The sequence below is a fragment of the Poromitra crassiceps genome (genome assembly GCF_964638095.1).
Source record: "Poromitra crassiceps genome assembly, contig: HAP1_SCAFFOLD_72, whole genome shotgun sequence".
NCBI lineage: Eukaryota > Metazoa > Chordata > Actinopteri > Beryciformes > Melamphaidae > Poromitra > Poromitra crassiceps.
Window position 1 is genome coordinate 1286476 of NW_028152252.1, and position 13511 is coordinate 1299986.

The 13511-nt window shown below is 43.7% G+C and overlaps 1 protein-coding gene across 1 annotated transcript in view; it reads left to right on the forward strand.

The window, feature by feature from the left end:
* LOC310800788 (PDZ domain-containing protein 2-like) overlaps positions 1 to 13511 on the forward strand; it is a gene marked incomplete at both ends in the record, with an annotated part of 59220 nt that overhangs the window by 26367 nt on the left and 19342 nt on the right. Inside the window, 3 exons of the mRNA XM_083664711.1 lie at positions 998 to 1130; positions 8406 to 8513; positions 12926 to 13025. Coding sequence (XP_083520837.1) covers positions 998 to 1130; positions 8406 to 8513; positions 12926 to 13025 — 341 coding nt within the window. The remainder of the gene's footprint in view (positions 1 to 997; positions 1131 to 8405; positions 8514 to 12925; positions 13026 to 13511) is intronic.

A 13511-nucleotide genomic window follows, 5' to 3' on the forward strand; every position in this document is an offset into this window, starting at 1 on the left:
AGAGGGAAACACCGTAGTGTTGTCAATGGAGATGGAAATGTCAGTGAGAGGACAGTCTTTCCCAGGGAGGAAGAGTAGCTCTGTCTTACCAAGATTCAGCTTGAGATGGTGGGCAGACATCCAGGCACAAATGTCTTTGAGGCATGCAGCGATACGTGCCTCTATGTGCCGGTGCCTAAGCAGTTCATCGTCTATTGCCCATCCAGCAGTCCCGTGAGGGGACACACACATCCAAGAGAGATGGCGAGTGGGAGAGATCCCACTCGCCATCTCTCCAGTCGAGCAGAAGACAGAAATACTCTCAGGCGAAGCCAAAACACAAACACTGCAAAGTAGAGAACACTGCAGAGCTCCAAGTAGAGTATTTATTACAGCACCGTGGTAACATTTCGGGCAGCACCCTGCCCTTCCTCAGACAAAACACAAACACTCCCACGTTTCCGGGTTTCCCCAAGCAACGCAGTCACGCAGGACACACGTTACCCCAATGACGTCGCCCGAAGTTGCAGGGTCAGGTCGTATCTTCCCTTGATTCCTCCATTTCTTATTCATCTATAATCTTTTGTGTATGTTGTTTTATTGCCGTAACACATGCAGTCTGTTTACCACGTTCAACGCTTCCCTAGCTGCCGGCTGCCGCACTTCCTGCACGTCAAGTTACCGAGTCCAAGCAACACCATTTCCCATTCTCACTTTCAAAATAAAACACGTTTGACTTTCCCTCGAACAAGCAAAACACCAAAGTAAGGATAAATAATGTATTCAATAGGGCGACTGGATCCACATCTCCCAACTTGCACAGCTAAGTTTAGAAGATTTTCGTCCACACTGCTCCCAGTCATCAAACATTCATTCTGTGCATTGCCATCCAGTGCACCAATGCAAGATGCAACGTCATCACATGTGCATGTTTGTGTTTGTGTGTCTGTGTGTGTGTGTGTGTGTGCGTGCGTGCGAGTGCATGTATGTGTGTGTGTGTGCGTGTGTGTGTGTGTAGGGATGGTCGTCTTGGCCCAGGTGACGAGCTGCTGATGGTTAATGGTCAGTCTCTGGTGGGTCTGTCTCACCACGATGCTGTGGACATCCTCCGCTCTACTGCTGGCCTTGTGCAGCTGGTGGTCGCCACAAGGGTGAGCACACGCGCACACACACACACACACACACACACACACACACATTTATACAATTTATTTTATTTTGAAGGTCTATGTTTTTTTTTTTTTTATGGTCTGTGTGTGTTTTGGGCTTTTATTTTGAAGGGATGTGAGCTTTTATTTTGAAGGTCTGTGTGTTTGGTGCTTTTATTTTGAAGGTCTGTGCATGTTTTGGGCTTTTATTTTGAAGATATATGGGCTTTTATTTGGAAGGTTTTGGGCTAGTGTGTGCGTGTGTTTGTGTTGTGTCTTTGTTGATGTTGTTGTGGTGTGTGTGTGTTGTTGTTTTGTGTGTGTTTTTGTGTTGTGTGGTGTCGGTCACCCCGGGCCGCGTGTGTGTGTGTGTGTTGTTGTTGCGTTGTGTGTGTGTATGTATTGTATTGTGTGTTATCGGTCAGGCTGGGCCGATGTCACAAACGTGTAGTGTGTGTGTGTGCTTGTGTGTGTGTGTAGGGCTGCCACATTATTGACTTTTTCCATACCGCACAAATTAGCGGAGCCAATCAAACGGTAACCGAAAAAAAAGAAAAAGAAAAGAAAAAAGTTATAAAGTAGGGTAATTGTAATTGTTAGGGTAAAAGTTATAAGCCATAACGTTTTTATCTAAATAAAAGTATCTTAAGTCACTATCTATCTGATATTCAGAGATGGGAAGTAACGAAGTACAAATACTTCGTTACTGTACTTAAGTAGATTTTTCGAGTATCTGTACTTTACTTGAGTATTTAATTTTCTGACGACTTTTACTCGTTACATTTTAACACAAGTATCTGTACTTTTACTTGTGTACATTTTCAAAACAGGTTCGTTACTTTTGTTTAAATGCCTGAGAATGTCATTTAAAAACGAGTAGAAACGGGAGAACTGAGCAGAAGTAATAGACGAGTTTCCCTGCGCTGCTGATAAAAGCTCATTCCAGCTCCGCCAATAGTATGACCTGGCACTCCTCCGGGGCGTGGACAAAGAAGCACAAAGATGAGAAACATGGATTTTCTCTGAGGGGAGACACACGCAGACATTAGGAGCCGTGCAGACAGCCAGCACTTATTAGCGCTCCTCTTTTTGCAATTCATTCTCTATAAGTACGCGCTTAGCGCGCATCTCTTTCAAGAAGCATTTCATCGCGTTTAAAAGCTGGTGGTGTTTTTTTTTTAGCGCAGCGCTCTGGGCGCTGAAAGGAGAGGAAAGTTTAACAGGAAAAGTGCCCTGCTCCTCTTCACTCCTCCCACCTCGTGTCTTCTCCCAGGAGAGGAGGATTTTCATCTTGCTGCTTCCAGAGTTGCCAATAATCTGGCTTTTCCAAGCGTTCTTTTTTAAATAACCGCTCCCTGTGTGCATGGCCCCTTATGGTGTTGTTCTAACACATACATTCAGTTTGTGCACTGTCAACATTCAGCTAATATGGAATATGGTGGTGTTCTAACACCAGAGACAGTTCTGTCTTAATAATAAACCTTGAATTTGTGAATGTGATCAACCTGTGGACATTCAGTTCCTTATCCATTAGGTATCAGTATCGTATCAGTCTCGAGTATTGTGATACTGCACTTTGTAAGGGACACCTTGTATCCAGCAGTTAAACTTGTCTAACTATTTGCACATTCATATATCATGGAAATATTAATGAGGGAGGACTAGATATGATTTTAATGGGGTTTTTTGTGTGTGGAAAAACCATAGCACACTATTTAAAGTAGAGTTTTAAGATGTGTAAAACATTTGTAGGGGATCTTTTATCCTCAAATTATATTCTATGATGTGAGGTTCAGTAATTCAGAAAGATACAGTAAAAATACTTTTACTTTTACTCGTTGGGTACATTTCAGAGCCTGTATTTTTTTACTTTTACTTGAGTAAAATAATTGAATCAGTACTTCTACTTTTACCAGAGTAGTTTTTTACACAAGTAACTGTACTTCTACTCAAGTACAGAATGTCAGTACTTTTCCCATCTCTGCTGATATTGAGTTAGGGCTCAACATTAACGGTTGCCCGGTTGACCCGGGCAACCAGAAAAAAAATAGGGCAACCATTTCTTGGCCTTTGGTTGCCCCAGGGGCAACCATGTTTTAACATGCAAAAAAATATGTATAGCAGCAAACAGCAAAATATACACCAAATAAATATGTTTTAATACTTGTTGTGAGTGACATATATGTGACATTTTATTGCTGTTACAATCGGAACGATGTTACTAATTACCAGTCGGAACCTACGTGATGTATGCTGCACGTGCGGTGTGTTTAACGAGTACTGACTCGGACAGGTGGGGCTGCTTGCACACAATCACAGCGGCTGCAAGACGCAAGAAGAACCGCGTCCGCCCGCAGCCCCGCACAGAAACAAAGGACGAGGAAATTGTCATCGAGGTGAAATACCCGTGCGTCTTTGAACGGGAGGGAAAAATAATCCTATACTGCAAAGCATGTAGCCTACAACAAGCGCTTAGGTCTCATTTGCTTCCCGCATCGGTGAGGACCGTGAGTGTCCGCATGGAAAAGTGAGTCAAATCAGCAGACGCGCCCCTCCACAAGGCTCCTGTGCAGACGGTTTTCGCCTGGCCGTGCACACCCCGAATTGTGTAACTACGTGGACGCGGCTGGGCGGACAAAGTGGAGTTTTCAAGACTCCCGCTCACTTCCGTGAGCAGAAACCCACACAGTGTATAAAAGCTCCACACGTTTCCTCGTCAAGATTCAGTGTCTCTCATTTCTGTGCGACAGTCCAAACTTCAAGCATAATTCCAGCATAACGCTATACTGCAAAGCATGTAGCCTACAACAAGCCTACAACATACACCTCGACCAGGACATCCTTCAAAAACGTTTTACCACCGCGTATATGTGCTGAGGAATGATTTGCATCCCTGGCCTGTCAGCCTGTCATACGGGCTGAGAGAGGGATTGCAGGGCCGCTTCTGGGCCCTTTGGGGCCCTATGCAACATCAGAGTGGGGGCCCCAAACCACTGTCATCATAGTATCCCTGAATGAACATGAGGAGGCATAGGGTACTTCATTATCAATAACGCTTTTAATTAATAAATGAAGCACAATATGACAATAACTGTTAAAAAATACTGTATATGAAAATGAAAGTTCACAAATATTAGTTAAACTAATCCTTTCAGTGCAAATGCATTATAAAAACAAAAAATAAGATTTGTTTAGAAAACGAAATGACACAAATTTATTATTATCATTATTATTATCATTATTACTACTACTACACCCGGTGCGCACACTGAATAGGCCTATTATACTATATACTATAGACTGTTATACTTTTCTGTCACATCGTCATTATTAAACCGGCTTATGACAGCATAGTATCTTAATTACTCAAAATATAAGGCGACTAAAATTGGGCAACCATATTCTTATTCGGGCAACCAAAAGCTCTTGCCAGGTTGCCCCTCCGGCAACCACTTTTAAAAGTTAACGTCGAGCCCTGTAGGTGATTGAGCCTATGGCCCATGATCCCAACTGCAATTACCACTCATCGCCATAGGTGTCACCCAACAGAACAAAACTGAAATCTTATGGATTATCTATACTATAATGACAATAGCGTCTGTCTGTCTCTCTCTCTCTCTCTCTCTCTGTCTGTCTGTCCTTCGCGTATCTCCAGAACCGTTGGTCGGATCGAAACTCGGGTGAGCTGATGGCGACCCTGTGACCCGGTGAGCGGGATGCAGTGCCCTGTTTTCGTGCGATTCGGAAGCGAAACACGTTCGATATTTGAATATTTGTCTTCAGTTCTGCTCCTTTAAGCCCTAAGCCCCAACTTTAAGTAGGGTCGTTGACACTAACTGAGAAAGTCAACACAGGGTCGTCAATCTCAACGACCCTGTCAACGACCCTGTGTTTACTTTGATGTGACTAAATTAGGGGAGGCAGCATCCCTCCTCAGGTTCCAATTAAAAAATGTCTTGCAAAGCGGGCAGCATGAAATGAGCAGAGAATGTATTTGTAAGCTGAATAAGCAGCATTAATATTAATGTGTCATCAAGCCTGTCATGACTAAAATCAAGGGGAAATAATCAGTAGAGCTCAGTGATCTTAGTTAAGTGAGATTTCTAAGAGATTTTTACGTGGCTATAATGGTAGGCTATAACGAGTCACGCATTCAGAAATAATATCCTCTAGGGCCACGCCACTTCCGGGAACCCCCATCCTGTGTAAGTAGGGTTCCCAGAGTAAAACCTGGCCATTTCCACCACTGCTTATGGATGAGCATCATCTGCTGCATGCCATCGAGAACCGTTGGTCGGATCGACTTCAAACTTTGGGAGTGTGCCCTATTGTGCAGTGCAGTGCCCTGTTTTCATGCAATTCGACACAGCGCCACCTACTGGCAACATAAAAAATGCTGTTTATCGCAAGAACCGTTCGTCCGATCAACTTCAACTTTGGGGAGTGCGCTGATGGGAACTCGACACAGTGCAGTGCAGAATTTGTGCAATTAGGCACAGCGCCACCTATTGGCCACACAAAAAGTGGTTTATCTCGAGAACCATTCGTCCGATCGACTTCAAACTCGAGGAGTGCACTTAGGGGGACTTAACGGAATGCAGGGAGCTGAAGTCCATGCAATTTGGCATAGCGCCACCTACTGGCAACACAAAAAGCAGTTTATCTCGAGAAACATTTGTCTGATTGTGACTTCAAACTTTGGGAGTGTGCTGCTCAGACCCCGATGGAGTGTCGTGCAATTTCATGCAATTTGGACTTATTCCAGAACTCTCATAACGATCATATGTCTGTCCTTCGCGTATCTTGAGAACCGTTTGTCGGATCCACTTCAAACTTGCGGTTAGGGGGACCTGACAGAGTGCAGTGTGTGTGCGGGGCGGGAAGTACCCACAGGGTGGTGCACATCATACATTCTTCCTTGTCCACTGGTACAGTTCCCTCATCACTAAAGACTGCTATAATCAGACCAACCCTGAAAAAACCTGGGTTAGACCCAAGTGACCTAAATAATTACCGACCTATTTCCAATTTACCTTTCATCTCAAAAATCCTCGAGAAAGTAGTCGCATCCCAACTCCAGACTCACCTTGATGACAATAAACTTTTTGAACAATTCCAATCCGGTTTTCGTCCCAATCATAGCACAGAAACAGCCTTAGTTAAGATTTCCAACGACCTCCTCCGCGCAGCTGATTCCGGACTGCTCTCCATTCTCATTCTCCTGGATCTTACCGCAGCTTTCGACACCATATCCCATCAATTACTCATGGACCGCCTGGCTAGTGTTGGAGTTGGAGGCATCGTCCACCAATGGTTTGCCTCCTACCTTGCCAACAGAACACATTTCGTCCAGATTCAAAAATCCCGGTCAAAAAGCTCCACAGTTCAACATGGTGTTCCCCAGGGATCAGTAATGGGTCCAATTATTTTTATCACATATCTCCTCCCCCTTGGTAATATTTTCCGGCAACATGGCATCCATTTCCACTGCTATGCTGATGATATGCAGCTTTATGTGTCTACCAAGCCCACTAACACCCTTCCCCCCAACACTCTTACTGCCTGCCTTCAAGACGTACAGAAATGGATGACCAACAACTATCTACAATTGAACAATAACAAAACAGAACTACTTCTCATTGGCTCAAAATCAACACTCACCAAAACAAACATCTGCTCATTCCCCATTGCTGGGACCACCATAGCTGCCTCCACACAGGTCAAGAGCCTTGGTGTTATCCTGGACAGTACACTTTCTTTCTCCAAACACATAAATAACACTTCCCGGTCCGCCTACTTCCATCTACGAAACATCTCCAGATTACGCCCCACCTTATCACAACAGTCAACTGAAGTACTTGTCAATGCCCTGGTCACATCCCGTATTGACTATTGTAACGCCATTCTAACAGGCATCCCTGCCAAACTCACCCACCGTTTTCAACTCATCCAGAACTCTGCAGCACAGATCATTACCCGCTCAAAATCCACTGATCATATAACACCCCTGCTCATTCAATTACACTGGCTCCCTATCCCCCAACGAATCAAATTTAAAGTCCTACTGCTAACATTTAAAGCTCTCCATAATCTATCCCCCACTTACCTCACAGACCTCCTTCAGCCCTACACTCCCGCCCGTTCCCTCCGGTCTTCATCAGCAGCTCTATTAGAAATACCCCCCGTCAAGCTCAGCACAATGGGTGCCAGGTCCTTCTCACATGCCGCACCTACACTCTGGAATTCCCTTCCCCCCCATATTCACACACTGGACTCCATCACAGAATTTAAGACTGCTATAAAGACCCATCTATTTAAACTTTCTTACTCCCTCTAATTCCATTTATTTAACTCTGTCATAACCTCTGTCCGCCAAACTGTTATTATTATGTTTATTGTACTATATTTTAACTGTGTACTTATTGTGTTTTTGTTGTACGGTGACCTTGAGTGTCAGGAAAGGCGCCTTCAAATAAAAATTTATTATTATGGGGGAACGGGCACTGCACTAGTATCTTTAAATAAAGGTTTTGGATGCATTTATTCATCTAGTATATTCTTTATATAAGTATATAGTCTATCTTTATGCCAGTGTTGTTGTCATTAATAATAATATGAGTATACATATTGGTCGGGTTTCCAGCCACTCATTCTGCAAGTGGGCATTCATGATTGAAAAACAGACAACAAAGAAAGTCTGGAAGGGGACCGACTCTACAACCAAATACTTACACCTACAGCTGTGCAGCAATCTCTGACACTGGGGATAACTGTAGCTAAAAAACTAATTTTGAAGGAATGGAAGTCCTCCTCTTCACCTTCTTTTCAGGTGTGGCTGATGATGAGGACAATGATCTCTGTTTAGAAAGTTCTCAACTATCTGGGACCTGTTTGAACCTCTGCTGGCCTGTACTGTTCTGTACTGTACTTTACTGTACTGTACTGTACTGTACTGTACTGTACTGTTTGAACCTACTGCTGGCCTGTACTGGATGATGGTTTTATCCTTTATTTTTAGATGGATGGAAATGCTGTGTTGCATTGCCTCCCCTCGGGGGATCTGAAAAATTGAAGAGACATCTTAATGGCCTTGTTGGAATATGCAGGCGTCTTTCTGAGAGGAAGTTAAAAATATATCAGGCAGCATCTGTGTGGATTCCCTTCCTCTTGCTCAGTCACACACACACACACACACACACACACACACACACACACACACACACACACACACACACAGCTCTTGTGTATTTGACTGGTGCTCTCTCCCGATTCTGTTAGGAGGAGTCAGAGGTAGACTTCCAGCGCTTCCCGTCCAGCAGCCTGCCGGACCTGCTCAGCACCTGCAGTACCTCTGCCCTGCCACCAGGCCTGCCCCCAAACAGCCTGGTAAGGACATAATCTCCTTAGCCTGGGAGCCTGGCTTGAATGGATCTGTATTAGGGATGCAGTGATGAACCCATTTCACTATTAACCACGGTTTAAAACCTCATGGTTTTGTAGCTACACCAAGTGTTTCTGCTCTCTGTTTAAAACAAGGACATGGTACCGTGGAAGTTAAAGGGACATCATGGTACTGTGGAAGTTAAAGGGACATTATGGTACTGTGGAAGTTAAAGGGACATCATGGTACTGTGGAAGTTAACTCATTCATGGCCAGTTTAGGACTGCCAATATTTAGCACAGGCCAAAGATTTTCATAATTGTTGGTCATCTTTCAAGACCCACAGTAAATTATCTATTAGCACCAAAGTGATTTGCAATACCTCAAAATGAAGATGTACACCTCTGGGTTCACCAGGGAAAAAAAAGTGAGCTTTTAGCATGTTCTGTACTCTACTTATAGCCATTTATATACACCCTGTTTTCACCAAAAAGGTCTCTCTGAGAAAGAAATTGCAGAAAATGGCATTTTTGTAAATCACACAATCTCAGGCAGAACTCACTCTCAATTCTTTTATTTTGAACTGTATTGACATCAGACATGTAAATATTATTCGTTATGACACAAATGACAAATATATATATATATATATATATATATATATATACATGAAGTGCTTTTTTTACATTCAACAATACAGTTTACTCGGTGTGAGTGAGTGTGATCATAGAATAGAATGCAGAGATCAGTCTAGTCTCTCTCTCTCACACACACACACACACACACACACACACACACACACACACACACACACTCCTTACCGCGAGATCATCCGGGTCCTGTCGCATTGGAATCCAGTCTTCCTCGCCCTCGACAGGAAAGTGGCCGTGCTGCTTTGCTCTGTGTGAAAGCCATTTCTGTGGCGAGGCTGCTGTTCTCCTCCTCACACAGTTGTGACTCCGTCTCGTCTCTTTCGGGCTGGGACACAGTAACGGGGTCCAGGGACCAGGATCGATCATGTTGGTCACGGGTTTGACTACCGCGAACGATCGATGTCCGCTGCCCTGCAGCAAGCCGATCAGCTCGTGCAGCGCGCCGAGGGGTGTGTTTCAATGGCGTTTCTCCTCTGTGCACAAGGAAGCGCGTTTCTCTGTTTTCTGTTTTTGCTCCTGCTCATTTCAAAACAACAGCTGCGGTATGTGTTTGATCGCGTGTTGTCGGCTTTTTCTTTGAGGCTAGGGACCTGATAACATGTCACAGGCTGGGGAAGTCTTTGAACTATGCGCTGTACTAATAAAAACAAAAACACGTCAAACACGTCTTTGGCGTGGATGGCTATTCCTGATAACACGTCAAAGACGTCTTTGGCGGTGAATGAGTTAAAGGGACATCATGGTACTGTGGAAGTTAAATGATATTATGGCACTGTGGAAGTTAAAGGGACATCATGGTACTGTGGAAGTTAAAGAGACATTATGGTACTGTGGAAGTTAAAGGGACATCATGGTACCGTGGAAGTTAAATGGCATTATGGCACTGTGGAAGTTAAAGGGACATCATGGTACTGTGGAAGTTAAAGAGACATTATGGTACTGTGGAAGTTAAAGGGACATTATGGTACTGTGGAAGTTAAAGGGACATTATGGTACTGTGGAAGTTAAAGGGACATCATGGTACTGTGGAAGTTAAAGGGACATTATGGTACTGTGGAAGTTAAAGGGACATTATGGCACTGTGGAAGTTAAAGGACATCATGGTACTGTGGAAGTTAAATGACATTATGGTACTGTAGAAGTTAAAGGGACATTATGGTACTGTAGAAGTTAAAGGGACATTATGATACTGTGGACGTTAAAGGTACATTATGGTACTATGGAAGTTAAAGGACATTATGGTACTGTGGAAGTTAAAGGTACATTATGGTACTGTGGAAGTTAAAGGGACAGTATGGTACTGTGGAAGTTAAACGGACATTATGGTACTGTAGAAGTTAAAGGGACATCATGGTACTGTGGAAGTTAAAGGTACATTATGGTACTATGGAAGTTAAAGGACATTATGGTACTGTGGAAGTTAAAGGTACATTATGGTACTGTGGAAGTTAAAGGGACATTATGGTACTGTGGAAGTTAAAGGGACATTATGGCACTGTGGAAGTTAAAGGACATCATGGTACTGTGGAAGTTAAATTACATTATGGTACTGTAGAAGTTAAAGGGACATTATGGTACTGTTGAAGTTAAAGGGACATTATGGTACTGTAGAAGTTAAAGGGACATTATGGTATTGTAGAAGTTGAAGGGATATTATGGTACTGTGGAAGTTAAAGGGACATTATGGTACTGTGGAAGTTAAAGGACAGTATGGAATTGTAGAAGTTGAAGGGACATTATGGTACTGCGGAAGTTAAAGGGACATTAGGTACTGTGGAAGTTAAAAGTACATTATGGTATTGTGGAAGTTAAAGGGACATTATGGACTGTGGAAGACCTAGAGGTGACTACACTTTTTAGCACAACATGGATTTGCCCAGGTCAACTGCTGACCTACAGGTGCATACGAGCAAAATCACGCATAGAGGGTGTACCGCTTAAAAAGTATGAGAATGAAAAAAATATGTCAACATATCTGTTTACATTTCTTGTGATGATGGGGTTGTTCCCCCCCCCCTTTTTTTCAAATTAATGTTCTGTAAACTCTACTCATGTGTACACACTCATGTGTGTACTCATACCTTGGTGGGTACAGCCACTTTTCTACCTGAAAAGTGCCCCACTTTTTTTTGGCTCCCTTTTCGACCAGGAATCCAACGACACCATGCGCGAGCCAATCCGAGCACCGGGAAAAAATCTCATTTTCCAACCCTAACCCTAACCCTAGCTCAGTTTTCGGCAAATGGCTCGGCAACGAAATTCCTAACATCTCCGTATAGGCGTGTTTATGCCCAAAAGCATTGTGGAGGTGTGGTCATGCCCATAAAACCACAGCGTCACGTCAGCAGCTTCCTCCTCACTGAGAGAGACTAGAGTGAGAGAGAGAAAGAGGGAGAGAGAAAAGATAGCCTAGATGGGGAGAGGGAGAGAGAGAGAGATGTGAGGCTGTCATGCATAGAAATCAAATAACGTGCTCATGCCCACTTGTGAATCAGCTGTGTAGTATTGCCATTTCACACGCTGAAAAAGGGCTACTGCCCAAACGTCTGTATGGACGTATGCTTATCCCTTTTCAGGCTCTCTTCTCCTGCATCTCCGCTGCGGGGCTATACTGCATGCTTAATTACGCAGTGTACTGAGAGCCGCGATGAGTGATGCTGCTCTATTTGAAGTTGAATTTCGTTCCACCAGCACACATTTTATTAATCAGCTATTTTCTATTTGTTTCTATTTTATTAATTAATTAATTAATTAATATATACATCGAATCCCACCAATTTAGTCCGTCATTTTCCCCTTGGCGCACATAAAGACACATGCTTCCGTCACTGTCTGCTTGATGGCGAGAGGGACTTCAGCTGTAGGCTACTCGTGACACAACCAGACATCGAATTTTCAACAGTTAACTTTTGTAGCTAGGCCTATAGGTTCCTGGCTATTACGAGGTGAGGCAGTATGCCCCGTGTCTCTCTCTCTCTCCCCCCAACGAGGGAAGTGGAGAGGGCTATTGCGGTGCTATTAAACGTATAATGGTTGGAAAAGATCAACATTTGCTTTTTATTTTCTCCTACCCTCTCCTACCTAAAGTAATCTAATGTTACACCACAGACCTGTATGGTCGAGAATTATGTAGCCTAATAAAACCAGACAAACGAATTCTCATTTTTAAATCAAGATGTGTTTTTTCTGCAATGTAGGCTATAGTTGAAAATCAATGTGGCATTCTGAGGAGGGAAGAGTGTCTGCGTGCACGAAGTGTTGGAGAGAGAGAGATACATCCATGCCCTGCGTATGTCTCCAAGCAAGGATTTCCTGCACTGCACGGAGAATACTGTCTGCGCTCAGGCGTACGCCTGGCGTAGTGGGGTTGTTTGCGCTAAGACCAGCTATTTGCTGGCATTACAATTTAGAGCACCCAAGGCCCCTTTTTCTAACACATTGCGCTGGAACGCCTATTTTGGGTGTAGGGGTTTGAGACTGAATGAGTGACAGGTAGTAGCACCAATGAGAGAGTGGTTCGAAATGCTCAATTTTGAAGGAGCAATCTAGATGGGCAGTCTCAGGGTGGGTGGGCCTCCTTGATCGCAAAGTCGTAACTGATTTTGCCAATCACTGGCCTGGATTCCATTCCCAGTTTGGTGAGAGGAGTGTCCCAGACCCAGAGAGAGATCTGCAGCATGCAGTAACCTAGTTTAACAGCCTAAGAACTCTCATGGGTCTGGCGTTGATACTAGTAAAGCCTTGACTTGTTTTTGTCTTGGCAGCTGAGCGACCTGGAGAAGCTCGAAGAACCAGGCTGGGGAGAGGCACCTAAAGGACCCTGTCGCAGCCCCACACCCATGAAGCTCTGCAGCCGCTCCCAAGGTTGGTACTTTAAGAACCTTTCTAAATGGGGTCTTTATAGCCCCAAAAAGGATTCTGCTATTGTAATGGAAATTAATTTCTCACTTCTCATCCCGCATAATCAACAACATTTTCAGCCAATATGAAACAAATTGAATGAAGCCAGGAGTCGGGAAGTTGTCTTAAAAAACTTAAAGGGGGACTTACCCCCCCAGATATGTAACAAAACGGCATGCTGCTTGATTTGAAAAAACCTATGGGAAAAACCAAGAAATTAACGTCTGCTCTTGTCTCACTATACTCTTTGGCTGTCCTCAGACGGCATTGTTATTGTTATATGAGAGCTCCAAAATCTTTATAAATATCCACAACTAGCTGGTGGCCTGTATGGAAACAGTGTTGCTCAAAATGGTTGAAAGTTATATCAATTTGGTCATTCAGTGAATCAGTGGCGAACTAGAAATTGACTCCATTGACTCCCATTTAAGTATCATTAAAAGAGCCTAG